This window comes from Phoca vitulina, unplaced genomic scaffold (assembly GCF_004348235.1).
Source record: "Phoca vitulina isolate PV1807 unplaced genomic scaffold, GSC_HSeal_1.0 scaffold20, whole genome shotgun sequence".
Lineage (NCBI taxonomy): Eukaryota > Metazoa > Chordata > Mammalia > Carnivora > Phocidae > Phoca > Phoca vitulina.
In genome coordinates, this window is record NW_022589723.1 from 17369837 (window position 1) to 17397044 (window position 27208).

The 27208-nt window shown below is 39.3% G+C and overlaps 1 protein-coding gene across 1 annotated transcript in view; it reads right to left on the bottom strand.

The window, feature by feature from the left end:
- ATP8B4 (ATPase phospholipid transporting 8B4 (putative)) overlaps positions 1-27208 on the bottom strand; it is a 254787-nt gene that overhangs the window by 36117 nt on the left and 191462 nt on the right. Inside the window, exons 18-23 of the mRNA XM_032417296.1 lie at positions 24605-24769; positions 23496-23607; positions 21597-21702; positions 11617-11761; positions 8622-8805; positions 7872-8095 (exon numbers count right to left, since the gene is read on the bottom strand). Of these exons, the coding sequence (XP_032273187.1) occupies positions 7872-8095; positions 8622-8805; positions 11617-11761; positions 21597-21702; positions 23496-23607; positions 24605-24769 (936 nt within the window). The remainder of the gene's footprint in view (positions 1-7871; positions 8096-8621; positions 8806-11616; positions 11762-21596; positions 21703-23495; positions 23608-24604; positions 24770-27208) is intronic.

Here is a 27208-nt window from a genome sequence, read left to right on the forward strand (position 1 = left end):
AAAAAAAAAGTGACTTCAGGAGTGATGTCATCAAGATGGCAATGCAGGTCATCCGCAGCTTCAGTCAGCCTCACAAGAATACCAACAAGCAACTACCTACAGACTGGACACCATTGTGAAAATCCCAGAACCAGGACCTGAAGCTAAAGCACAGAGACTGAGAAGGACCACACTAGAAGGGCAAGAGGAGTAGCTCCACTCTGACCATATCCCCCTCCCCAAGGCCGGCATAGTGCCTCACCAAGGTGGCCCCTTGGGCCTGAGGTTTCTCCAGTGAGAAAAGGAGAACCCAACCAAGGTAGACATCCAGCTCTTCCAGCATTGCAGGATACTTCCCAGGAGCCCTACTCAGGTCTTATCTCATGGGGATCACTGGGGGAATCTGCAGGGCTCAACCACTGAGGATCAAATGGAGATGGAGATAGGAGGAGAGGCATACAGCAACCAGCACTCAGATCTTAATGGACCTCACTCCAACTTGCAGCAGCACTGGAGCAGAGATCCCTACTGGGGGTTCTGCCAATCTGCAGAGACAAGTCAGTGGTTATGTCTGGTTGGGGAGCTTGGTTGGGAGTTCTGCCTGATTCGGGTACCCAGCCAAAGAGCTGTATTTACCATGGAGCCCATTCTATGATCCTACCTAGGCAGGGAAGAAAATTCACAGCTCCACCCAACTGCTGAGTACAGCCTCCAACCCCACCCAACCAGAGATCCCAGGTAGCCACAGAGCCCATCCTACAGGCCTGTTATGCTGGAACCCAAACCAGCAGCCCTGCCTTACAGTTAAAGTATAGCCTCTGGCCCCACAAAACCAGGGGCCCTGAAGAGTGCCCCTGGGCAGCCTCAAAGCCCAGTCTATGGTACCACCCATCCAGGAAACCAAGCCTACAGCCCCACCCTGCAGCAGAGTTCAGCCTACAGAACTGCCAATTGTGAAACATAGCCTGCAGCCCCATCCTTCCAGGGATCCCAGCCAGCAACCCCACCCAATCATGGAGTATAGCCTGTAGTCCTACTTGATGAGAGAGCCCAGACAGTGACCCAGCCCAACCTTAGGGGCATACGTATGGTCCTGCCTGATCACAGTGCATAGGCTGAGGCCCCACCCAATCACAAAGCCCTGACTATGACCCTGCATGAACACAAAGTCTAGCCAGTAGCACCATCTGGTCAGGGAGCACAGCCTGAGACCTTATTCAACCATGAGCAATTGCAGATCCTAGTCCATAGCCCTGCCCAATCAGAGCCCACCCAGATTCAGTCCCTCTGACCTCAGAGCACAAGCAATGGCTTTGCCTAACTAGAGACCCTGTAGGAAGCCCTGCCTGCCCACAGATGTTGCCACCTGACCCATCCAGTACTCCAATGGAGCTGAGCTGTCTTTCCCTGCTGAAGCAAACCTGTTAAGTCTGGAAGTAGACACCACTTACTCAAATGTGCAGATACCAACTCAAAGAATCAAGGGTCATGAAGAATCAGATAAAATAACACTACCAAAGGAAATGAATAAGGTGGCAGTAATTGAATATAAAGAAATGGAGATCTATGGACTAACAAAAAAATTCAGAATAATCCTCTTAAAGGTCAGAGAACTATAAGAACACACAATTAAATGAAATTAGGAAAACAATGTATGAACAAAATGAGAAGTTCAACAAAGAAATAGAAATTATCAAAACAAAGAGAAATCCTAGCCTGAAGAATACAGACTCACCTAAAGAATTTAATATAGGGCATCAGTAACAGACTCAACCAAGCAGGAGAATGAATTAGTGAACCAGAACATGGATCATTTCAAATTTTCCAGTCAAATTCATAGAAAGAGAAAGTAGAATAGTGCTTTCCAGTGGCTGGAGGAAGGGAAAAATGGGAAGTTGTTTTTCAATGGGTATAGAGTGTCAGTTTTACAAGATGAAAAAGTTCTGGAGATCCATTGCACAACAATGTGAATGTACTTAACACCACTGAATTGTACACTTAAAAATGGTTAGGACATTAAACTTTATGTTATGTGTCTTTAGCCACAATTAAATTTTTTAAGAAGTATTTTAAAAATAGCTGATATAGACCATGATTATAAAACCTACTTCGTATGGTTATTGTAAATATTGAGCTAATACATGCAAAACATTTAGACAATGCCTGGCACATAGTAAGTGCTACGTAAGTGTGAGCTATAATTGCAGTTTGTTTTATCCCTACTTGGTGCCAACAATACAATGGTTTCACCTAGAAGATGACACCGTAACATTGATGCCATTACGTGGGCATTGTCACTGACTTAGTGCCTTTTCCTCTCCAACAGAAGATGACAAATTACTACTTGCCACTTTCCTGACAAGCTTATATACTTCTCTGACGATTCTGGAAATAGAACCTTAAATTCTCCACAGAATGGATAGCTCATAAAATTTGTGAGATTACACTTCACTAAGAATGCATCCCTTATACATCCTTTACCATGCCAAGCCCCAGCAAGAACCATAGTCTGACACATACCATGGGCTTAATAAATATTCATCCAATGAATGAAAATCTTAAATAGTGGGACCAAGGGATCCTGTTCAGTAAGTATAAGCCTGGATCCCAATTTGATCAAATCATCATAAAAATTAGGGCAAAAAGGATAACAGTCCTGGACTCCTCCTCAATAGCTCAATTGGTTTTATGTGGTGATTGCTCTTCTGCCTAAAGAGGATTTGCCCTGCCCTATTTAAATCAACCATGACTCAAGTAAAACAAAATAAAACTGGAAACTTGACTACTGTCAGTCCTGAATGGCCCTCTGTGTTTTTTCCTGTGCTGGTGAGTTGGGCTAGAAATCCACTCTATATTTTTCCTATAATGAAGCAATATATGAACAATTAAGAAGTACATCATTTGTGGTCCAATTAACTACCATATTAAAACAATATAACACATACAAAAAACATCACTCTGCATTCTGAAATCAATGCCATGATCACACTGAGATCTTAAGGCACAAGCCCCTTTCCCACAGTGCTGGTCAGGCTGTACACATGTACACAGACCAGATGTGGAGCCTGCAGAGACAGCCCCGGGTGTAGGTACAGTCAACGACAACCTGCAGGAGTGACTGTAGGCATATATGAATGACTCTCCTTGTTACATCTGCCTCAAGCACAAGAAAGGGTTCTAGGAACACCCAACAACATGAAAATGCCCAGATGCTTCTATATGCCAGATGTTATTCAAGATTACGGACGATGATTCAGGTGTGCTTTCTTTCCTCAAGGAGCTTACGGTTAAACTAGATAAAATAGACTAGGCAAATTGGGAAAAGCAATCCTCTACCCTGAAACAGACACCCCTTTTTCTCTTGACCCTGTATTAGTGCATGTATTAGCCTCAGGGGCTATGGCTTTGGTAGGATGGGTAAAGAGATTCTAAGCCCTCTGGAAAAATTCTATTTTGGGGAATAAGCTGTTGGCTTAACTGCCCACTCTGCCTCAGGAAAGATGAACAGAGTCTAGCATGGACTAAACAAAAAGCAGACTGGAGTTCATTCTGGACTCTGGGTTCAAGGAAACATTGGATTTTCTTCTATATTGGCCAACCCTGTGGCTCTCAAAGTATGGTCACCCACCAGCAACATCAGCATCTCCCAGTGAACTTGCTAGAAATGCAAATTCTTGGGCTCTATCTCAGACTTACTGAATCAGAAACTCAGGTGGGCCCAAGGATCTGGGCTTCAAAAGCCCTCCAGGTGATTCCCATTCACATTAAAGCTTGAGAGCCGCTAGTCCATCCCAACTCACCAGCACAGGAAACAACACAGAGGGCCAGTCAGGACTGACAGTAGTCTAGTAAAGATGGTGCAACAAACTAGAGATTTCAGTGTAATAAGTGAAGGGAAGGAGGGAGGAAGGAAGGGAGGGACAAAGCTAAGTTGAACCAAACGTTTAAGAAACCGAATCATAGACTGGTGGCATGTCTTACAACTAGATTTAAGCATCAGGTACTCATGTCTTTGGAATAATCATTGTTCTCCCATGCTGTTCTCTCTTAAAAGGTAAATACTGGTGAGAGGATTGGAAAGCTAGTTGCTTAACATCTGACTCTGACCAGTTTTATCAGATCTTGAAAGCAGAGCAGAAAATCACCTAAATATAAAGGTTAGAAGTCACTGAATATTAGTTTACAACTTCACAGTTTAACAAAGAAAACTTTGGCAGTAAACCTGCTATCCAAGCTCTGTGTGTCTGTAAATACAAATCATTGACCACTCTTCTGTGTCCTAAGAGATCTAAATGAGGGTATAGGCCTCCCTTCATAGTTCTGTGATTTTTCAAAAGCTCCAAACCTTTGCACTATGAAAACTGCAGCTCTTGGAAGGACTGCTTAGTGAATAGCCTTGCTTCATTTTTATGTGGAGGAAAAGTCCCCAGCCTAGGAAGGCACAGGCCACATTCTCACATTTGTTTGTATTGGACAAGGTGAGATTACGAGCAGGTAAGTCCCACCTCAGCCTTCTCTGAAGTAGTGCTAAGAATACATCTTTCTGAGAAACTAAAATCAAGACTTTTGCTTTACTTCAATGTCTGGAGATTACAAAATATGTGAACAAAAATATCAACATAGTCTGCTTTTAGTTCTGGGGCATGTTATTCTTAAAAGAGAACATTAGGAATGGATATAGGTGTGCCTCATTTTAAGAAATCTCAACATCAGCTGGGAAGATGGCAGAGTAGGACGACCATGGGCTCACCTCTTGCCATGTGGCCACCTAGAGAGCACCCACGTCGGCAGAAATAACCCAGAAAGCAGCCCGAAAAATGGCAGAACAGACTCTCTGCAGCCCAGCATAGACAAGAGACCACAGCAAAGCAGATCCTCCCCCTCCGATCACTCTTGGCAAGATCCCATCAAAGGAGCACCATAAGCCTGGCAGTGTGCATGCAGCCCAGACAAGGGTCAGCACCACTCCCAAGTGAGTCCTGCTCCAGGGAGAGGGCAAGATAACCACACACACCAGTCTGTGACCCCAGCAGTGGGCTGGGGGCAGGCAGCTGGTCTGACTGCAGGCCCCACCCACCAACAAAAGCTTCTCAGGGGACTACACAGGGAAAGTGCCCTGCAGTTTGGTGCTACTTCATCTGTGGCAAACGCCTGGTCTGACTCAACTCAAGCCCAAGGCAGCCCCGGACTGGACCAATAACACCATGGCACCAGACTCTGCCCACAACAGGCAGAGAGCCATCACACACTGGACTGAAGGCAAATACATCCCAGCCACAATGGTAGGACACCCCTGGAGCAACACACATAGGAGACACCCCCCGAAGCACCATTTTCTGGGCAACAGGAGATATTGTGTTGCAGGACCTCTTCTTCATAAAGTCACTACTTTCAAGTGCGGGAGACATAGCTGACTTTCCTAACACAGAGAAACAGACACGGCAACAGACAGAATGAGGAGACAGAGGAATATGTCCCAAATGAAAGAGTGGAACAAAATCAGAACAGGAGACCTAAGCAAAATGGAGATAAATAATATGTCTGATAGAGAATTTAAAGTAATGCTCATAAAGATACTCGCTAGAATTGAGAAAGGAGTGCAGAACCTCCATGAGATCCTCCACCAAGAGATAGGAGACATAAAAAAGAACCAATTAGAGCTATTAGACTCACTAAATGGAAATAAAAATAGACCTGGAATAAATAGCAAACAAGAGGAAGTAGAAGAACAGATCAGCCACCCAGAGGACAGAGTAATAGAAAGTAATCAAGCTGAGCAGATGAGAGGGGAAAAAATATGCAAAATGAGAATAGACCCAGGGAACTCAGCAACACTGTCAAGCATAACAGCCTCATGATAGGGATCCCAGAAGGAGAAGAACGAGAAAAGGGGGCAGAAGATTTGTCTGAAGAAATAATAGCTGAAAACTTCCTGAATTTGGGGAAGGAAAAAGAAATCCAGATCCAGGAGGCACAGAGAGCCCCCAACAAAACCAACCCAAAGAGGTCTGCACCAAGACACAAAGTAAATAAGATGGCCCAAAGTAGTGATAACGAGAGAATTTTAAAAGCAGCAAGAGAAAAGAAAGCAGTGACATACAAGGCAAACCCCATAAGGCTATTAGTGGGTTTTTCAGCAGAAACTCTCCAGGCCAGAAGAGAGTGGCATGATCAATTCCAACTGCTAAAAGGAAAATATCTACAGCCAAAATACTTTATCCAGCAAGGCTTTCATTTAGAATAGAAGGAGAGATCGAGTTTCCCAGAAAAACAGAAGTTAAAAGCAAAACCAGCCACATCCCTGTCACACATGATGCCATCGGCCTGTGGGTCCCAAATTCACAGTCCAGCCACCCTCCTGCCCAAGTCAGCATGCACGGCCTGCCACCTGCTCAATGCCAAGTCAACATGCCTTCACCTCAGATTGCCAAGGGCTCAATTGACACTCTTCCCCTCAAATTCCAGCCCCTGTGCCCAAGTTTGTGCACAAAAGTGGGCATAATTATAACAGCAAAATGAAGCAACCCAAACAGTAACACTATTTCTGTGGAATATAGAGTGGATAAAAGGAGTGTGCTAGGCTGAGATCATCTCCAACAAGCACATCAAAGAACAATACACACAGCATTATTCTGGTTAGTGTAAAAAAAAAAAAAAAAACCTTGGAAGAATAAAACAAGATGAAATCAAGAGAGGGAGACAAACCATAAGAGACTCTTAAGCATAGGAAAGAAACTGAGGTTTGCTGGAGGGGAGGTGGGGTGGGGAATGGGGTAACTGGGGAATCAGCATGAAGGAAGGCACATGATGGAATGAGCACTGGGTGTTGTATGCAACTGATGTATCACTGAACTCTAACTCTGAAACTAATAATATGCTATATGTTAATTAATTGAATTTAAATTAAAAAAAGGAAACCCATAAAAAAAGAAATCTCAACCTCTCAGATAAAGGGAAAAACACACAAAATCTATATTCATTACAAAAATGATTCACTGATCTCCCTAGGCACATTTAAAATAACACAAAACGTTACAATTTAATCCATACTCCATTGTTCTGGAATAAAATGACTGAAAAAAATAGCTTTATGCATATCATTGAAACCAATGATTAAATCCAAGAGGAAGGAAGAACAGTTGAAGAAATCTCTCATGAGAGTTATGGTTACAATGTCATTTTCTCTCTCTCTCTCTTTTTTTTTTTACTCATAAGTATATTCAGATGCTATTGGCCTGATGTTTCACAGTTGATACCCAGGGTCAAAACTTTCCTGGTACCCAAGATATGGGGTGAAATAACTATCTTTTAAAATGGATATGAGTAGATAGAAAAATAGAATCCTAACTTAGGAATTGTTAACTTTTCTTCCTTGTTACCAACATTATCTATTGTATCACCATTATCTATTTTATCAATTTTTATCTGTTGAAATGCTGTCAAAACAGCCTTGATGTCAGGGTATCAATTATTTCTCCCTAATTTAAAACATATTTACTCTCAGTCCATATGCAGTCAGTGTGTTGGGTGAGTGACCATCTTCCCTGAGATACATCAACATTTCTTGTTAGTGTTTCTTAGGCTTCTATTCTAATGAAAGCTCCACACCAAGCTTATCTGTCATCATACCAAAATATTTCAATAAAAATTTAAAAACACACAGGATGGAGATTCATTGGTTACCTATATATAAATAAAAATAAATAAAATTGCAGCTATATGTATATTCTTTTTGTGTTTCAAGCTCAAGTCAACTATAAGGTACATAACTGTCATACTGTGATCTGTATGAGACATATAAAAATGCTATTTATTAATAAGGAGCTATGAAGAATAGTCATCTGCAATTCAGGGGGATCTAATAAAAGAAAGAAAAGCGCTTTTTTACCAACCTGGGCTGAGAAACCACAGAAGAAACCAAACCAGAAATGCACAAGTGTGAATGCAAAATTCTTATAGAAGAAATAGCATAAGAATTTGCACATTCGGAAATAGGACCACCTTCCATGAACAAGGAGAAGCCTTTGGAGGTATCTAAATTGTGCAAATGAATAGTCACTGGCTAAGACTGCCTGCAGTCCTTCCTGGCCGCTGATGCCAATGCCAATGTGAGCACCTACAAAGGAAGAGAGGAATGCTTTCATTCCGTAAATAAAGATACAATCACTTTTAAGTCATTATTTATCTGTAGAAATCTTATCACTATAGCATTTATAATTTTTTGCATATATTATCTTATGAAACACCACAAGTTAGATATTTATCCTAGTTTTCCAAAAGAGAAAACTAGCCCGAGAATTTTAGTAATTTGCATAAGGTTTTACGATCTGTAAGTGGCAAAGCTGGGATTAACCCCAAATGTCGGGACTGTGGATCCATTGTTCATTCCTTACACCATAGCTAGCTACAGTATAAGGTGATCAATATCCTTTTCTAGTCTAAAAATACACAGATGATTTAATTAAAGACAAAGGTTTTTCTATGAATGCTAATGATGCCAAATGTATTAGACCCAGGAAGTATTCATTTTAGAACCAGTGGTAAAATTAAAATTCCAGTGTAATCTCCATTACATCTTGCCAAATGCTAAACCCGAGGACTCCAGGTCTACAGCAGACCCTACTGAGTGAATATTCTCTTACTTTTGATCATGCTGACATCATTGGCTCCATCGCCTATGGCCAAAGTGACAGCATTCCTATAGTTCTTCACCAGCTCTACTACTTGGGCTTTCTGCAGCGGGGTGACTCGGCAGCAAACCACAGTCTTACACATGCAGGCGAGTTCTAGGAGATCATTCTTGACATCACTTTCTAGGGCATGGGCCTATGTTATTAAAAAGAAAAAAAAATCCAGATTAGAACAAGACCTAATCAATGAGAGGTGTCATTTGGGAGGCAGATTTCTTGTTTCTCGACTGATTTCTTTTCTCAACAGTTTAATTCATTTCAACAAGTCATTGTTGACCCAGAGTCACATAAACAACTAACTAAAGAAATGAGCACTAAACTCCTACTAAGTGCCAAGGAATTTTAGAATAAAAATTAAAAGACACAGGGCCCTTGTGTGTCCTCCTTGACATATTATCATGCTGCGTGGGTGAGATATAATTCAATGCCAGAAAAGTTCCAGAATCCACTAAAATAAAGAAAAGCAAAAGACAGAACCTGTCCACCATCTCACCAAGTTTAGAATGAACTACAAAATGATGGGGACTTCTTTGTTCCATGTGATGTAACTTTTGTTTCCTTTGCATTGTTGTTTTGTATATTTAGTATTTGTTGTTGTGGTGGGGCAAATGAAAAGCAGATGATCTGGAGATTAGCCCTTGAAAAACAAAGTGATTGAAATTGAGACAGGCCTGTGCAAAAGGGGGGCTTGCATGCAACCTACATCTCAGTCAGGGTTCCCAACCAATTCCAGCCTTGTTCCTCTCCAAATACACACAACCTTTATATATGCCAAGAAATGACTGAAAAAGAGAGCATAATCCTTTGCAGTTAACTGTGCAATTTGTTTTCTAGAAAACATCTCACTGTACATTATTAAATAAACACATTAAAAGGAAATAGGAATCCACCTAAACTTTGAGTCATCAGTGTCTCTGAATGAATCTCTAGCAAGATATTCACAGCCCATCATAATCTGGCCCCTATATTCCTTTTGAGTTCTGTCTTCTACTACCACCTTTAAGTTTACTCTGTACTCTCATCATGCCAAATTGTTTGTTTCCATAATGTGATAGGTTCTTTCTTGACTCTGCCTTTGTACTTGCTCCTTCTGTGCCTGGAAACACCACTTCCTTCAGGAAGTCTTCCCTGACTTTCACACAAGAAACTAAATGTGTCTGCCTCTATACTCTGAAAGCTCTGTGTTCATTCCTCTATTATATAGTATTGTCATACCACTTGAGATTAGCTCTCCCACTAGACGGCAATCCCTAAAACAAGAACCGTGTTCTAGTCATATCCTTACCCTCAGGCTCCAACATCTTGACCTGGGCATGTAATAAATGTTAATAGTATCAATGAAAGGATGGGTGAATGAGTATACAACATGACTCTGATGTAGAAAATTCTTACATCAAGGCCTGTGATTCCTAGGGGAAACAGTGAGTTAGCTTTCTCAAATATAATTGCCCTTTCTGAAAGAGAAAGTATGTAACTGGTTGTCTTGCTTAGAATGGTCCCCTTTTCTCTCTTTTTCTTCCTTATCATCAACAAGTGAAAACCTAGACTCAGATTCTGATAAAGAAGGACCCAATTACATTCTACAAAGCATTGAGATTTGAAGCAAACTGGAATCATGATTTGCTTAAAAAAAAAAAAAAAAAACTTCTGACCATAGCAGCAGAACTGTGGTCAATTTTCCTTAAATGAAAAATGACATTTCATGGTTTCATAAACTTCAGGCTTTGAAGCTGAAAGGGCTCTTGAAGAGCATCAGTCTTAGCTCTTTCTTTCAACAGATTCAGAGACAAAGAAAAAATAGCATACATTATCACCTGAGTACTCTAACTCACCACACACTGGCTTCTTTGAGACTGAGGGAAAGTCAAAGCACAACTCATTAGGAAACTTTCCATATTCTAGTCCCTGGGCAGTTCAGCTTGGAGGCCACCAGCTTTAAGTCCCAGTTGACAGGCTTATAATTTTCAGTTGCTGCTCATTTGTGCAAAGGAGAAATTCGTGTCATCTGGACAAACTTTCGACTGAGCTTGGCCTGCAGCTGAGCTCTGTAACTTTCCATGGTGTAGAAGGCAACACATCATTATGTCTGGAATCCAGCTGGATAATGCTCTAAGCACTAAGAGCTAACAGACAGCTGATCACAAGGGGGAAAATACAATATACTCATATCCAACTTCTTTTGTCCTCTAAGAAATCGTCTACAAGAAGATACATTTATTTTCCAAACTCCAAAAGTGAAAAATGATCATCAAAGCTGGGGAAAGATGTGAGATTAGCTCTTTGTGCATATAAATGATAATTTCACTGGAGTGCAATCAGAGCTTTTGTTTTTTAAATTAGAAACTCAGAAGAGTGTTTTGATATTTGTTCAAGATTTGGAACCTGAACTACATTAAAAGCACAATGCAAGTTTATTCTATTACGACAAGAACCAGATTTCCTAATCAAAGCAAATTGTTTGGCATTGCTGTAAAATACTGCTATTTAGAAAAACCACCAGAGGTATCTTAATGGCAATAATTTGGTGTGGTAATTATATGAAGATCAGGTTGTGCTCTGCCAAATCACAAACATCAGCAAGAGCAATAATTGCAATACATCCAACAGTTGCATTATTTTAATTAAATAACGGGGAGCTGTGACACTCTCCCTTAGAAAAGCACTTAAACAATACTGCTAAATGGTCTACAGTCATTTAGACAAGATTGATATTCTGTGAACACAGTATTTCTTTGGATCCTCCCTTTCACTGTCGTGGTTCAAGCAATAATGTATGAAATATATATCAGAAGTTTCCTTTCCCCTTGCAAACAGGAAATCATTGTGTATACCCTGTTTCTAGTGGTGTCATTTGTTTGGAAAACACAAAAGGAGACCTCAGTACGACAGCACAAAAGAGACAATTACTGGGATAAAGAAAAAGAACAAAAGCCTTAAGCAAACTCACCAAACTGTGGCCATTTATGATTAAGGCATAATCTCCTGTTATGGTTTCTTCTACAACTGAGTCCAGCTCCAGCTGCTGTTTTTCAAAAACTACATGGCCGTTGGAAGAACTTCTGTTTTGTCCAAACAAATTTTCCTTTGCTTTTCTTGAAGGCGGGGGGGGGGGGGGGGGGAGAACAAATCATAACAAGTTTAAAGAGCATACCTATTACGCTAACAAGAGACTGGCCTAGAGGTAAATTCATTTCATCACTATTCAGATAGACTATGGCATAAGATTCGGTTACAGTAAAGCAAGCTGGATGATTCTTTGTGATGGGGAGACCGTAGCAAATTTGCAAATTCCAGGAAGTAGGAAAGTAAACATAATGAAAACAGAATCATTTTGAACGTTTACAATTACCTTAAATCTAAATTATCATCTTGAGCTGGGCTGGAACTAGGTGCCCTCGATACATTTGGCCTATAAGGTTGTCTGAGCTTCAGGGACTCCAGAACCACTGGTCTGGCGTGCAATATTGTTAAATATTGAAAAGGGAAAGACTAAAGACAATTGATGAAACCTTCTAGGAATTCCAGGACATCAATATATAAAATAAATTCATTAATTTGCAGAACAATATCATATGATCTGGCTTAAAACAGCAGTCTTTTAAGAAGCACATTTTCTAAAAATGTGACAAAACTAAATGACGGCATTTACTGAATTGGCATAGTCATTAGAATATAATGGACTGTTTTAAGTGAAAATTGCACTCATCAGCTCAAACAATAGTATAAATCTTCTGGGGAAAAAAAATACAGACACCAAGAGTAGAGGGTCGTTCCAAATGGAAACTCCTTCCAATGCCCCAGATCTAATTAGCAGTAGAAAAATCCTGCTCACACTCATCCATCTCTGCTATTTAAGAGAAAGATTGTATGGTCATGTAACATGCTTAGAAGAGGCATTTTACTCTTCTCTTCAAAATGGAAAGATAATGCCTTTAATGGAAGGGAAATTTCCTCTCTGAAGACCCTCAGATGACAGGCTTTGAAATAACATAAGGGCAAGTTAACATGACTCCAGTACTTTGAACCACAACCAGAGGGCTACATGGCAAATGCTCCCTGAAGATGAGTGCCAAAGCCAGCCACCAATATGTTAGGCCACAACTTGCATCTATAAAATGAGTGCCCTGGAGCAAATAGGGAGTGGGAGGCCAGAAAATGGATGTTTTGGCTTACAGCAAAATGAAATGGTTCCCCAAAGGCTCATCCTATATAGAAAACATTTATTAAAATGGTTTTATGATGTAAAAAGAAGAGAATGCTCACTGTACAAAAACAACTATTTTAGCCCTTAGCTTTCTAATTATTTGAAAATGTAACACTGATTATTTATATGCGAAATCTAAAAACAAAAACAAAAACACAAACAAAAACACAACACACACACAAAAAAACCACCGTTATCTTCTGGCTCAACATCTCCTTCTGCTGTCCAAGACCAAAAGCACAGCCTGCATTTAAGAACCCAAGGAACCCAGAGATTACATGCCCCTGGCTCCAAGAATGATATCATGCACTTAGCAATCAGTCTGCAGAATCAAAGAAAAAGATTTATAAAGTCAGAGTGCTATGTGTGAAATTTAGGGAGTTAAGGTGGGGGAAGGAGTGGAGAACAGACATGAAAAATCATTGTTTAGTGGGAGAATCGGACTTTTACATCAGATAATCATGTCAAGGTGTCCTCCTAACAGTCAGGAAAATTTACTGTCCCATATAATGAAGAAAGCTAGAGAAACAAGCTCCCCAGAAGCGAGCGTTTGTCTGGCAGTGCTGCAGAGCTCATAAATTGGGTCTTAAGAAAGCACCAAAGGGCAAACATCTCCCGAGGTTTCCTTTTTAGTAAAGTTCTCACTCGCTGTATAAATGACTCAATCTCTGTTTTCCCCCCAGAGAATAAAAACATTCCAAAGAAGGGTGAAGTTCATGAGAGTATTGGCTGAAATTCTATTTACTTAGGATTTTTCCCCCCCTTAAACTGTCTTCCTAACATCTCTAGGCAGAAAAGGGACAGTTTTTCAGGCTCAGCTGCGTTCCCTCCACATGGGCCAACCCTCCTCACCAGACAGGGCTCATGCATTTTCAGACCTCTGCCCATGCTCTATAGCTATCATTTCTTTCTCTTCCTGGAACTTAGCTCTTAAAACACTAGCTGGTTTTCGGAAAAAAAAAAAAAAAAATTATTAGGAAGGGAAAAACTACACGGGACTTCCTTTATTGAATAGGAACTATACATTTTTGCAGACATAACACACAATGCTTAACCACAGAACACAAATAACAAATGCTAAAACAAAAGAAGTCCTGTGTTTTCCCAAGCTGTGTAATGAAGGGCAGTCTATTAGAATGCTGGCATGCAGAAATGCATTAACAGCTGAGGCGACCATGGCATTCAAAGCCCCGTGCCACTGCAAACACAGCAGAGCACAGTTGGGCACATGCTGGCTTGCATGCACTCTAAAGAAAAGAGATGATATGCTCGTAAGGCACTCTGTGTTCAAACATGGCATGGACCTGTAAGGAAATGGACTGAAACCATGGCATCATGTTTAAAAGAAGACAATCCTGACTTCGCTATAAGAGCATTGAGCTTGGAACCTGGAGAGCTGGGCTTAGGCCCAAGGTCTTGCCTCTGACATCTTGTTTGCCCACAGCTGGGTGATCTGACCTCTAGCCACTTGACAAGTCAGTTACAGACCCAGCACAGAACCCAGGTCTTCAAATTCCTAGTTCTCAGTCTACTGCACTAAACTGGTTAACATACAGAGTAAGCCCCAGGCTGACAGGGCCAGAGGAGCAGTTATGGGACAGCACCACACTGCCAACAACAGAGAAAGGGAGGAAGTACATGAAATTTTTATTTTAAGCCCCCATTCCATCCCTTACTACCCATGTGATCTATAAGACAATCCCTAAACTCGTGTTTTATTAGAAATTAGGGGAGTCTACGGCCATACCACCCTGAACGCGCCCGATCTCGTCTGATCTCGGAAGCTAAGCAGGGTCGGGCCTGGTTAGTACTTGGATGGGAGAAATTAGGGGAATGGGACAGCCCGTCAGGCTGGTTGACACCAGCTAGGAAAACCTGGGCAGCTGCACCAGTGTGTATTAGAACATTGCCAAGATTTCTTAGTACTCTAAAATGTTCTGGTTTATGACAGAAACCCAACCTACTAAAACATTTTGCCTGGGTGACTAGAAGTTGGAAATGAGGAACGAGATGCATTTTGTTTGGCCTGCACAGTGTTTTTAAAAATCTGTATGAGTTTATGGACATCATGATGTTCACCTTCACCAAACGCTCCACCACTCCCTAATGTCTCATATATAGCCCAGATCACACAACTAATATTACCTGCCTGGTTCTGGAGCCATTTGCATTTGAGAACTCTGCTCATTCAAACAAGTAACTTTCTACCAAGTAGTGCTCAAAAAAGTGCAACATGTATTTTGTTGATTAAAGAAATATCAATTCCTAGGTATATCACCAGAATATTTCTCAGAAGCAGTACCATCACATCATGGTTTAATTAGTTATCGGACATGAATTTTTTCAACAAAACATGGGACCAATATAACAAAAATGAAACATGGAGTGAGTTTGCCTGTCAGCCCAAGCAAAATTACATTCCCAGTCTGTCTTCCTTTGGGCAGAAGACATACGTATTGGTGAAATGTAATCAGTGTGGTGATCTTCTGAGAAACCATAGCAGGGTTTAATTGCAGATTTCTGGGCATGCCTTTAATACTAACACAGTTATGGTGGCAAAATTAACCCAGGACTCAAAGTGGCTAAAACAGTTTCATTACATTAAATTTGAAACAAGCCACATGCATGATATGCATAAAAATTATATATCCATGTTTATGAAATAATCTAAACACATTTGTTAGGTTTAAATATAACCATTTAGATCATTTCCTTCTAATAGCTACTGTCACTAGGATCCTGTTTTTTTGATACACTTTTTTGGGTTGTTTTTGCATGAACTCCCACTGAACTCAAAAACATTAACACAAGAAAACTGAAGGGTGCAAATTTATGATTTTAATATTTCATTCCCCAAATTCTGGGTTTAGACATAAGTAGCCCAGATTAGGATTAGAGAGGGCACCTTTGGCAGTAATTTTTCTTGGATGCTTTGTTTCCCCTAATCCTACTATTAAGCAAATGCATACTACAAATGTATTCATTCCTCATATACAGAATTTTATACCATGCATTGCCACCCTGTCTTAGACTCTGAGAATGGGGTTACCTTCAAGTCTGGGTTAAAATAAACATTATTTGCTAGTCAGTTAAGCAAGATGGCCTCAAGGGTCCTGAAATAATTAGTCTAGACAGAAATTCCTTGTTTTTCCCCTCTGAATATTTTTCCTTCTCATTAAAAAACTTCGGGCTTTTTTTTTCCAATTATGAAAGTATTGCATGAACACTATTACAATTTCAAATAATGTGAAGAGCCATAAGAACAAAGCAAACATGATCCATAATTCCAACATTCAGAGAGAACCACTGTATATGTCCTATAGAGAGCTTGATGGGTAGGTAAAGGACAGAAATGGATACAGATGTATAGTGTTTGTGTGTATGTATATATACACACACACACACACATATACACAAATACATACTTTCTTTGAAAAAAATGGATCATACTGTGCATATTTTGTAATCTCATTTCTCACTTAAATATATCATGGACATCTTTCTGTTTTGTTTTTTATTGTTTTATTGTAAAAGTAAGAGAAAACACAAATTTATATTAACCTACATGAAGTTGTAAAATATTATAGAAACTGTTTTCATTTTAAGTATAAATTACATCATATAACAACCAGCATTATTCCTTAGAAGTCTTTCCCTCAGAATTCTATTCCTTAGAAGTCCGAATTCTATTGTAATTATGGTTAGACCATCTCTCTACCAAGCACACAACAACAACAAATTGAAAGAACAATTGGCAGGGGCACCTGGGTGGCTCAGTTGGTTGACTGTCTGCCTTGGGCTCAGGTCATGATCTCGGGGTCCCGGGATCGGGCCCCACGTCAGGCTCCCTGCTCGGCGGGGAGCCTGCTTCTCCCCTCCCCCTCTACTGCTCCCCGTTTGTGCTTGCACTCTCTCTCTCAAATAAATAAAAAAATAAAATATTAAAAGAAAAAAAAAGAATTGTCTCTGTGATAGTCTCTACCATAAAAATTCAGCCAGTCAATAAATCTGTCAATCAAATATCAAATAAAATCTGATCATTGCTAATATACCTAGTTCTGTGCCACTAATGGCAGAAGACAGGAAAGCAGACAACATAATTCCTATCCTCGAGAATGTTTTCCAAGATTGGTATTTACCTTCTTGGGAAATCCAAAGTATTTACTAGGACACCTATCTTTAAAATGACGATGTGAGAATGACCAGGAGTGCTTTAGGAATTTTTTTTTTTCATTTGTCCCAGATATTTTTTTTATTTAAATTCAATTAATTAACATATAATGTATTATTTGTTTCAGAAGTACAGGTCTGTGATTCACCAGTCTTATATAATACCCACTGTTCCCCAATGTCCATCATCCAGTTACCCCAGTCCCTAACCCCCTCCCCTCCAGCAACCCTCAGTTTGTTTCCTAAGATTAAGAGTTTCTTATGGTTTTTCTCCTTCTCTGATTTTGTCTTGTTTCATTTTTTTTCCTTTCTTCCCCTATGATCCTCTGCAATGTCGATAAACACATAATCACTTTTAATAACTGCATAGTCTCCCATTGCCAGTGTATGTCATAGTAATTAACAAAATCCCTTGTGACTGGGTATTTGAGCATTTTCTGATTTTCTATTATATTGATGCAGCAATCAATATTTCTTTATATACCTATTCAGACATTTATCCACTTGTTTAAAGACAATTCCCAGAAGTAGTGATCATTGGATCAAAAGTGTACATATATGTAATTTTGAAATATGTTGTGAGTTTGCCCTCTAGAAAGTTTCTACAAACTTATACTCTAAACAACAATTTATAAGAATTCATATTTCTCCACATGCCTTCCACTTAATGACAGTTATGCCATCTACTTAGTCAACCAAAGGTAGCTGGATAAAATCTTGAGATAGTAACTTTGGTTCCCTACCCCTTCTGCAATCACCACCACTACTACAGATGACCCTCTTTACTCTGAAACATACCTTGCCTCAGGAGATCTCACAGAACCAAATACAGAGGGAACAAAAAAGAGTCAAGATCTTGCTTTTTAAGTACCAAAATAGACTCTTGAAACCCATAGCAGCATTGATCTTGAATTTTGCTAATGGGCTTTTTGAGAGGGAAGAAAAAAGGTTCTCCAAGTTTCATAAGACAAATCCTTAAAGAAATCAAGGCATAAAATGTTGCCATAAGCAACAGAGTAGAAAGCCCATCCAAGCCTAGAGGTAAGGGACTACGAAGAGAAGCTTAGATGCTGGTGAGTCATTAAAGAAAGCTGGGTCCTAACTCACACCCCAGACCAGTAGTGGATGGAGGAATGTGTGGGTAATGGAATCCTCAGATGAGTTTTTGGGAATCTGAGTATGGAATAGTTGCGGTATGGTGACAAAGAAGGTCTAGAGTAAAGGGATTTCAGGAACAGAGGCGGCCTTGTGAGAGCACAAGTCTTCTGAGATACACAGATGAAGAGCAGCCACACTTTTCCTATTTCCCCAGGAGCATGTGGAAGTGAGCCAAGAGGGACAGCCAGCAACCCAGAGAGACAGGAGACCAGACAGGGACACAAAAGTGGGAAGTGCTAGATGTCAGCCGGGTAGATGATGAGGATCAGTGACAGATGGGGCAACTGTGAATCCTAGACTTGAACTAAATTTACCCAAAAGTGCCTATTTTAATTGTTCTGCCATCAGGCATAAAGAGGTTCAAGTTCAGTTTTATAAAATTTAAAGAGTTTTTGTTCTTGCACAGTTGAGTGCATTCTGGGCTGTGAAAGTCAGACAAGCTAGAAATGACATAGGCTCCTACTTCTCTTCACATCCAATCAAATTCCGAGTCCTATCCATTCTACCTCCAAAAGAGCTGTCAGTTTCATTCCACTCTTTTGGCCTCACTGCCTTAGTTCAACCTCATCATCTCTAAACTCCAGTATTCCAACAGCTTCCTGATGCATCTCCCGATACTGTTCTTTTTCCCATCAAACATACTCTATCTATCCTGTCACTGGAGTGTTATTTCATAAATGTAGAATTGGGTTTGTTACTCATCTGCTTAGAAGCCATTCACATCCACTCAATAACTTTAGGATTCAGTATAACCACTTTCACTTGCCAATCAATCACCAATCTGTCTCTGAAAAAATGGTCCTCACCTTTAATTCTATCATACACCCTAGCTACCACATGGAATATTGCTTCTGGAATAGAACATGATTTCCTTCATGTTTCTATGCCTTCATGTATGCTGTTCCATCAACCTGCAATATCCTTATCCAATGTAACCAATTGAGGAAGGGATCCATAAAGGTTGTAATAGGTCAGCACGTTGTTTTCAATATCTTAAGAAGGTTAATAAAAATATAGATGGCTATATGATAAGAATGTATAGACTCACCACTTTTTCTTAACTTTTGTGTTATTTTTAGCTACCATTACATCAAGTGGGTGCAGAAAGCTGGTATAGCATGCTTCTGGCAGCTGATTGCCTATGTCTTTGCACAATACATATTGGGAAATCTAGTTAATTATGACTGATATAATTTTATTATTATTTATATAATTTTAATATAGACTCCACAGAGTCTATTGCGGAAACGTTAATTAAAGTAGTCCCTGTTGTGGGAACAAGGGCTGAAGAAAAGGGATAAAGGGGAAGGGAGGAAGTGGGGAGAGAGGGGGAAGGCAAGAAAGGTGCTCATTGAATGGCCACAAATCTTTACATTCTTACCTCTTTTAATCTCCTGAATAAGTCTACAGAATAGATATTTGTATATTTTCCCATTTACAAATGAGGAAACAAATCAAAGAGAGGTGGAATAGAATATTTAAAGTAACTTAGCCTGCCAGTGAGTTGGAAGCCAAGATTCCAACTTGGGTCCAGCTAACACGAAGCCCATATCCTTCCTCTTACATCTGCTGTCTCTCCCTGGAATTTATTCTGCTCTCATCACTACTCTGGTGTGTGACCTCAAGTGAAGCTGTAAGATGCCTCAACAATTACATTTTTTTTTATATCAATCATTTAAAGGGAGTAAGAATACATCCAACATATGTTTAGAGAGACATGTGGCAAGTGATTTGGTGCACAGGCTCTGGGACCACACTAGATTCAAATACCAGCTGAACCACTAGCCAGTTGTGAAACTTCAGGCATGTTATTTACCCTATCCATGCCTCAACTTCCTGATCTGTAAAATAAGGATAATGATAATGCTTAACACTGGGTTGCTTTGGGAATGAAATGCAATACATGTATCCTGCTTATAACAGTGTCCCAGGCACTGTTTCAAAGCATTTAGCACTAGGCGCATTATGGTCTAGATCTGCTCACATCCATCTTCCCTCAGCAAGAGTTAAATCCCCCCCACCACAAAAAGGTCATTTAAAGAGATTTTCTTAAAATATTTAATTGTTATTAATTACTAAACAAATTATTAATATTTCCCCCAATTTCCCAATGTATTTGGCAAAGATTTGCAATCTCGATCTTATCTTCTAACCAGCATATACAGCAGTTTTCTACTGGGAGTAAAACAGTGCGGAAGTTGGGAAATTTGATCTACAAGTAGAAATCGGTGGTGCTGACAGTTAAGACTTCCTTTATTTTCAAGGTTCAGGAACAAAAGTGTAATGATGGAAACACATTAAGGAAGCCCATAGTGTTCCACTGCTGTGTTGAGGGGAAGTTAGCCCCATCTAGAATGTAGCAAAATATAAGCAGTTTGCCTCTAATGCAATAATCTGTTTGGCCAGACCCAAAATGGATTGAGTTTAGAGATGCTACTGCAAGCATTAGTAAGCAAACATTGTTATGACAGCATTTTTTAAAGTTCTGGTAAAATAATTATGCAGACTTTTAAAATCTTCTTAAAATAAAATAGAAAAAAAATAAAGGATAAAATTGGCAGATTTTAGGAAATGTTATTTCTCAAAATTTAATGTTTGTCCACTCTTACCTAATTTCAGCAGTTATGTATTTTCGTATTTGCAGCAGTTACACAAATTTCACAGCATTCTATTTCTCATAAGGATTATATAGCTGGGTTTAACAGTCACTGTGTCAAAATACCTACTTTCTTTAATGCTGAAAGACTATTCCAACTTTACATATCATCTCCTCCAGCTGCGTTTTTCAAATTTATCTGATCAATTTCACCTAGGTACTTATGAAAATACAAGTCCCCATCCCCTATCCCCTGGAGATTCTTAATTTGGGGGGCCAAATTGAAGCTAGGGAATTGCTAATTTAAACAAATGCCCTCACTGAATCTGATCACTCATCATATAAGAGCTAGGCACTCACCAACACACAGTTTTAAAGGATAATTTAATGTAAGTGATTTGAAATCCTTTTCTAAAAATACTTGGAGGATGCCTGGGTGGCTCAGTCGGTTAAGCATCTGCCTTCAGCTCAGGTCATATCTCAGGGTCCCAGGATCGAGTCCCACATCGGGCTCCTTGCTCAGCTGGGAGGCTGCTTCTCCCTTGCCTGCCGTTCCCCCTGCTTGTGTTCTCTCTCTCTCCAACAAATAATAAAATCTTTAAATATATATATATTTTAAAAAATAATAAAAATACTTGGAAAATGTTGGAGGCCTGAAGACAATGTTTCACTACTGATGTCAAACTTATCTTATGAATAGGAGTTTAGGAAACATGCAGGAAGAATTCTATTCCAAAATAAGGCCACAGGAACTATCTCTCCCTTTCTCTCTTCCTTTCTTTTTTCCTTCAACACTTACCTGAGTTCTTCTCTGACTTCCACTGCTGTGTTCCCTGCTATAATGAACACATCATTCATGTCATCAGTCAGCATGTTGCAGGCATAGCCGATGTTGATGGCAGTTTCTGATACAAAATAAAACCCACCTCAGAACATTACTTAATAACATAAGTACCTTTTTCATAAAAGTTTTGAGGCATTACCCTTTAATGTCAGAGAGAGTGTGATGAGAGATAAAATCCAAGAAACCCAGAGGTAAATTCAAAGGCCCAGGTTCCATGATCAAATTCACCACTTGTTAAATCCATGGAGAAGTAGCAACATCTATGAATTCTCAGCCTTCTCATCTAGTTTTTGAAAAAACTTCTTGATTCCCAAAATTAGTATTTATGAAAATACCCTAAGGCCCTGTGATATAGTGAAATGTGTAAATAAAAAACTTTTTACCTGAAGTCCCAAATACTGCCTTTGGAGAGCTAAAATACTTAATTTAGCTATTATTTAATCTGATGTGATATACACATTGAAAAAACTCACAAATTGTTCAGTTGAAAGCAAAAAATGTTCTTATAATAGCTTTATAGTTCTCCCACAGGCAACACTGCCATTTTCCCATTAAGTAAATTAAAGTTTGGAATTTGACTATCACCTCAAAGACCACGCAGGACTGCTGCTACTAGGTAAGTGGAGGAGTACATGATATTGAGCAGTCCTTCCTCCACTTCTGTAGAACTGGACCCTTGGATAGTTAGGTAGCCCTTCCATCCTCAGTATGGTCATTTGTTTCCCATTCTATTGGGTCATTAGGCTCTTGCCAATTCTATGGGATAATTAGATTTGCCCTAAGTCTGAAGGCAATTGATAAAATCTTAGCATATCCTTTGTATAAGCCACAGAAATGAAAGCTAAATAAGAGTAAACTGGTGTATATTCATAACTAAGTAAATAGTTATGAATGTACCCACTGATCAATGTCAAACCCTAGGAAGTCTCTACTAAAACACCACAGAGCTCAACTCTCTACTGTTTATTTTTTGTAATCACTGATTTGGGTGAACACATGGAGAACTGACTTATCTACAAATCCTCCAATGTTCTAAAAAATATGTAACAAGTAGATAGAATCTTGAAAACATGTGTGTGCCAATTTACTAAATATTCTGGTTTACTAATGACCAAGCATAAAATCATTTTTGTTTTAACGATTACTGCTAGCAATAGATCCAAAATGCACTGATCCCTTTTCCTTCTTAGGAAACACAGTACCCTGAACATAATGACTCTTTCTATGCTGACTTGGCATTTTGTCATGTCTGAAAGTGGGTCAGCTCTCATTGTACCACTACATGGGCAGTCCTGGAATTTAGCCTAGTTGCACTGGTACGCCTGTGGTGATTGATAAAATGCCAGAATATTTCCACACCAGTTGATACATAGCCACTTCCCTGTCTCCCCAAAGCCTGCCTACCATCCTGACCCCGTCCCTAATATCCCCAAACCTCCCTACCATCAAGAAAATAAAGGAGTAGTTAGGTCACCAATGTCTCCAATGGAGGTCTCCAATGTCCTGCTTCAGTGCTATGCCTCTCTCTGTCCTGATTGGGGGCACTGCTCATGTGAAACAATAAACATTTTTTAATACCATTGTTGCCTACAGGTGAAACTATCATATTTAAGAAGCAATTGAGCTGAAACTCAACTGACTGAAGAGTATACTATAGAAGACAATTCATTAGTTTTTGTTTTAAATAATAAATTTTTGTAATATATTAGCCTTCCTTTTTATATTTCAACTCTTTCCTATGTGAAGGGCTGTGTAAATATCTAATTCATTAAGCTTTCTGGTTAATTAAAAATTTACCAGAGAAATTATTGCCCCCCCCTTTCAAGACATCATCAGCATCCGTTTTCAATTTACCTTGTTTGTCTCCTGTTAGGACCCAGATCTTAATATTAGCTAATGATAAACTTGCAATCGTTTCAATAACACCCTCTTGTAACTTATCTTCTACAGCAGTGGCACCTAGTAGCTTCATTGAAAAATAGAGAATACCTTATGTTAATGCAGGCAAACAATATCCACAATATCTATGGCTTTAAATCACAGAGTTTAGAGGTCAAGGAACATGAATTGAAGAAGGAAGTTATGATGCATTGATACAGCAAGCATCTTATTACGTGCAGTGATGGGTTGGGAAGGTCCTCAAGAGGAAGTTCCCAAATCAAGCCAACTGATAGTCACACCAGTTAATGGCAGAGATACTGGAGGTTAGAATTTATGAGGGGTCTGATATGCTCAGGTAACAAATTAGCATAAACCATCAGAAGCCATTTGGGCTTCTAAGAACTGAAGAACTCCCCAGCCTCTTCCCAACTTACATCAACATGGAAAGGTCCAAAGGAGAGCCCTAATCTCATAGTAAGAATCACAAAAAAGTAGAGCCATTCTCCTAAATTAACAAACCAGCAGATATCATAAACTAAAAAGTGAAGGGTCTTGTGTAATATTTCATCCAGAGATGAACATAACATGCTCCTCAGTATCTCAAAATAGCTAAGCATCCTGACCACTGGGCCTCAGGGAAGAGCAGTTTCTAAAATAGATCATACTCTGGGCAACACAGATATCATCAGAACCTCATGGCCTAGGGTGGTTTAGAGCTATAGCCACTCTTCATGGAAAGTTTCCCTGCTCAAAAAGGTAGATCATAAAGAAAGCAGGGAAAAAAAAAAAAACACATAACATCAAGGACATACCAGAGGCTGACAAAGAATGGAGATGCCACTATCTTCTACTTTGGGGAAACTTCCAATTGTATAAGCTACTGCTAATAGAAATAATCCTCTAAGCTCTCTAGGGCCATACATGGCAAACTTGAAGCCGATGTATAGAGCACGAATCAGTGTTTGAGAGGGTAACATCTACTATGTGCAAGATGATTTGGCAATGGATTATTCCTATGCTAGATCTCTAAACACATACTATCCCTTTTATAAACAGAAACGATCATGCTTCCAAGCTCATACCATTAAATCCCTTTCAATTTCTTCATATAGCCCAGCTATCCGTTCATCCCTCTCATCCATGAGAGCGCTTGCATCTTCAAGCATCTTATGCCACTCTTTAAAGTACTTGTCATCCAGATCTCTGTATGCAATGGCCAAGGTTCGAAGGCCTTCCCCTGCAAATTCCTGTCAGAGCAGAAATAGATATAGTAACCATCACAGAATGGTAACCATGGCAATAACAGCAACAATAGTGGGTAAGAAGTTTTTTACTTAAATTCATTTTGTCCCAAGAGTATTATTTGGCCATCCTGACCCCCAACTTTTTAATCTCCTTGGAAATGGGATATAATGTTTGTATTTGGTATTTTATTTCTATGGGGTTAAAACACTCAGGGGAGCTAGCCTTCCCCCTCAAGATAGCTGCAAAGCCTGCTGAAGTGCCCTAGGTGAGAAGTGATCAACCACACCCATGACTTGAGATATCCATTTGAAGCAACATAGATTGGTTCCAACCTGTCCCCTGCATGAAGGAAGCACTCCTGGCAGTAAGAGAGACCCAGCCTGTTTCATGGCACATAGCCCTTGACTTCCAGCAGACAGGAAAGGATCCTCAGGGGAACCACAGCTCTCAACAAAGGCAGGAGCTCTCTCAAAAGATGGCAGCATGACATCTCATCAGTCTTGTCATGTTCCACCTAATAATATAGCTATGTCTAAAATTAACTGAGTCCTACTTCTTTTTATGCTTGAAATCTTCCATAATAAAAAGTCAAAGTCAATTACAGATGAATAAATAAACATTGGTCAGGTAACAGAAGTTGAAGCATATTAAGGTTATAAGAATAACCTCTAGGGGCAAAAGGGAGAGTGAGGCAGAAAAGTCAATACAAATATTTGCTTCTGGGAAGCAAGAAGTAGAGGCTGACTTTTACTTTTCATTCTAGATCATCTGTAAATTTTCTTACTTTTTGCTATATGAAAGTTTTATTTTAATAATTAAAATTCTTAGAAACTTAAAAAACATCATCAAGTCAGGTTATTTTCAAAAATTACTATTTTTGAGAAACTAATTTCTATGGAGTATTTAATAATTGGTCAAATTAATTGAAGAGTCATATTTTTCCTTTAGTGTCTCAGTAAACTGATGATTTCTCAAATGATACCTTTGGTGCTTTATCCTTCTAATAGGAAAAATAAGTAAATAAAAATGGGAGACTGGTAGTTGCTAAGTGTCTCACATAGCCACAATAGCTAGAAACATATGTAGATTGCTTTGGGGAAATGTTAAAAACCTCCCACTTTGTCTAGGCCTCCAGTGGTCATTTTATGGGCCTCTACACTGCAAGTGTTATTATAAAATTTCTGCTCCTTTGAGCATTGCCACTGAGCATATCTTCTCTGTTGTGTTTTGGCTTATAGAACAGACATAGGTTTGTGATCAGGCACAAGTTAAACCATGACACACCCTAATTCGGTAAATGGAAAGTAAATTCAGTGCATGCTGCAATGATGTGGTTTTGCCCACAGAGACCATGAAAATTATCCAAATTTATCTTGTAGGCAATTGGTAGCACTCTGGACATTGTAATCACATTTTGCAAGACCACCACTGGGTTCCCTACTGATCTGAAAATCTAGTTACTGCCTTGTAATGATCTTTTGTCCCCTCAATTCACAGAAACACTTCTTTGCCTTTAACTTGCAACCACATTGGGCATGACCAGTGCTTTCCTCCCGGTTCTATACAACAGTGAATCAACTCAAAATGGCATTACAAAAGGGGACAGATGATTTAAGTTATTTAATTAGTGCATGAATCACAAGTTTAATCCTAAATGAGCATTTGAGCAAGGTCGTTTCCTACCATTAAACAATTCAAAATCAATTATTAAGTATAAATTGAAAACCTCAGAATTTAAAGTCAAATGAACAAAGTGAATGAAGCAAAGAGCAAGTCAAACTGACATTACCTGGAAAAAACCTCTTCTGCATAGAAATATAAAAAGACCAAATTAGACTTCCTATACTTTAGTATGAAAGGAAAACATATGAAAATCCAAAGCCTTTGGTGTTTGAGCAATGGCAAAAATCAGATACTTATGATTCTAATGTTGTTTTCATTAAAAAAAAAATTAAAAAGACCATGCCAGCCTTCTGGAAGAGATTAAAAGAAAATCAAGAATGCTCTATTGGAAAGACAAAAACAATAGCTATGTTTGTAACCAATATTACTAAACCATCATTCTTTAAAGTCAGGGAGAGGGATTTTTTTGTTTTGTTTTATCTATTTGTTTGTTTTTTAAAGATCCAGGGAATGTTTTGTATTAAATATAGGGCTTGACAAAGGACATGAATCCTCAATAATTTTTTAAAGGAGAGAAACCAATGAGGATATGAGAGTTTTGACCAGTTGCCCTTAAAGTTCATATTCGGCTAAATGGAACCTCAAATAAATATTAGAAAGACACTTGAATCTTCAGGTTTAAACCAGGTTAATGTTCATATTAATTCATAGACTCTTACTCTTTTGCCAAAATATATGTGCCAAATTTATATGGCATAAATATATATGCTAAAGATTACTCCTGCTCCCTTCAAAAAGCTTTTGTAAAGAAATTATGC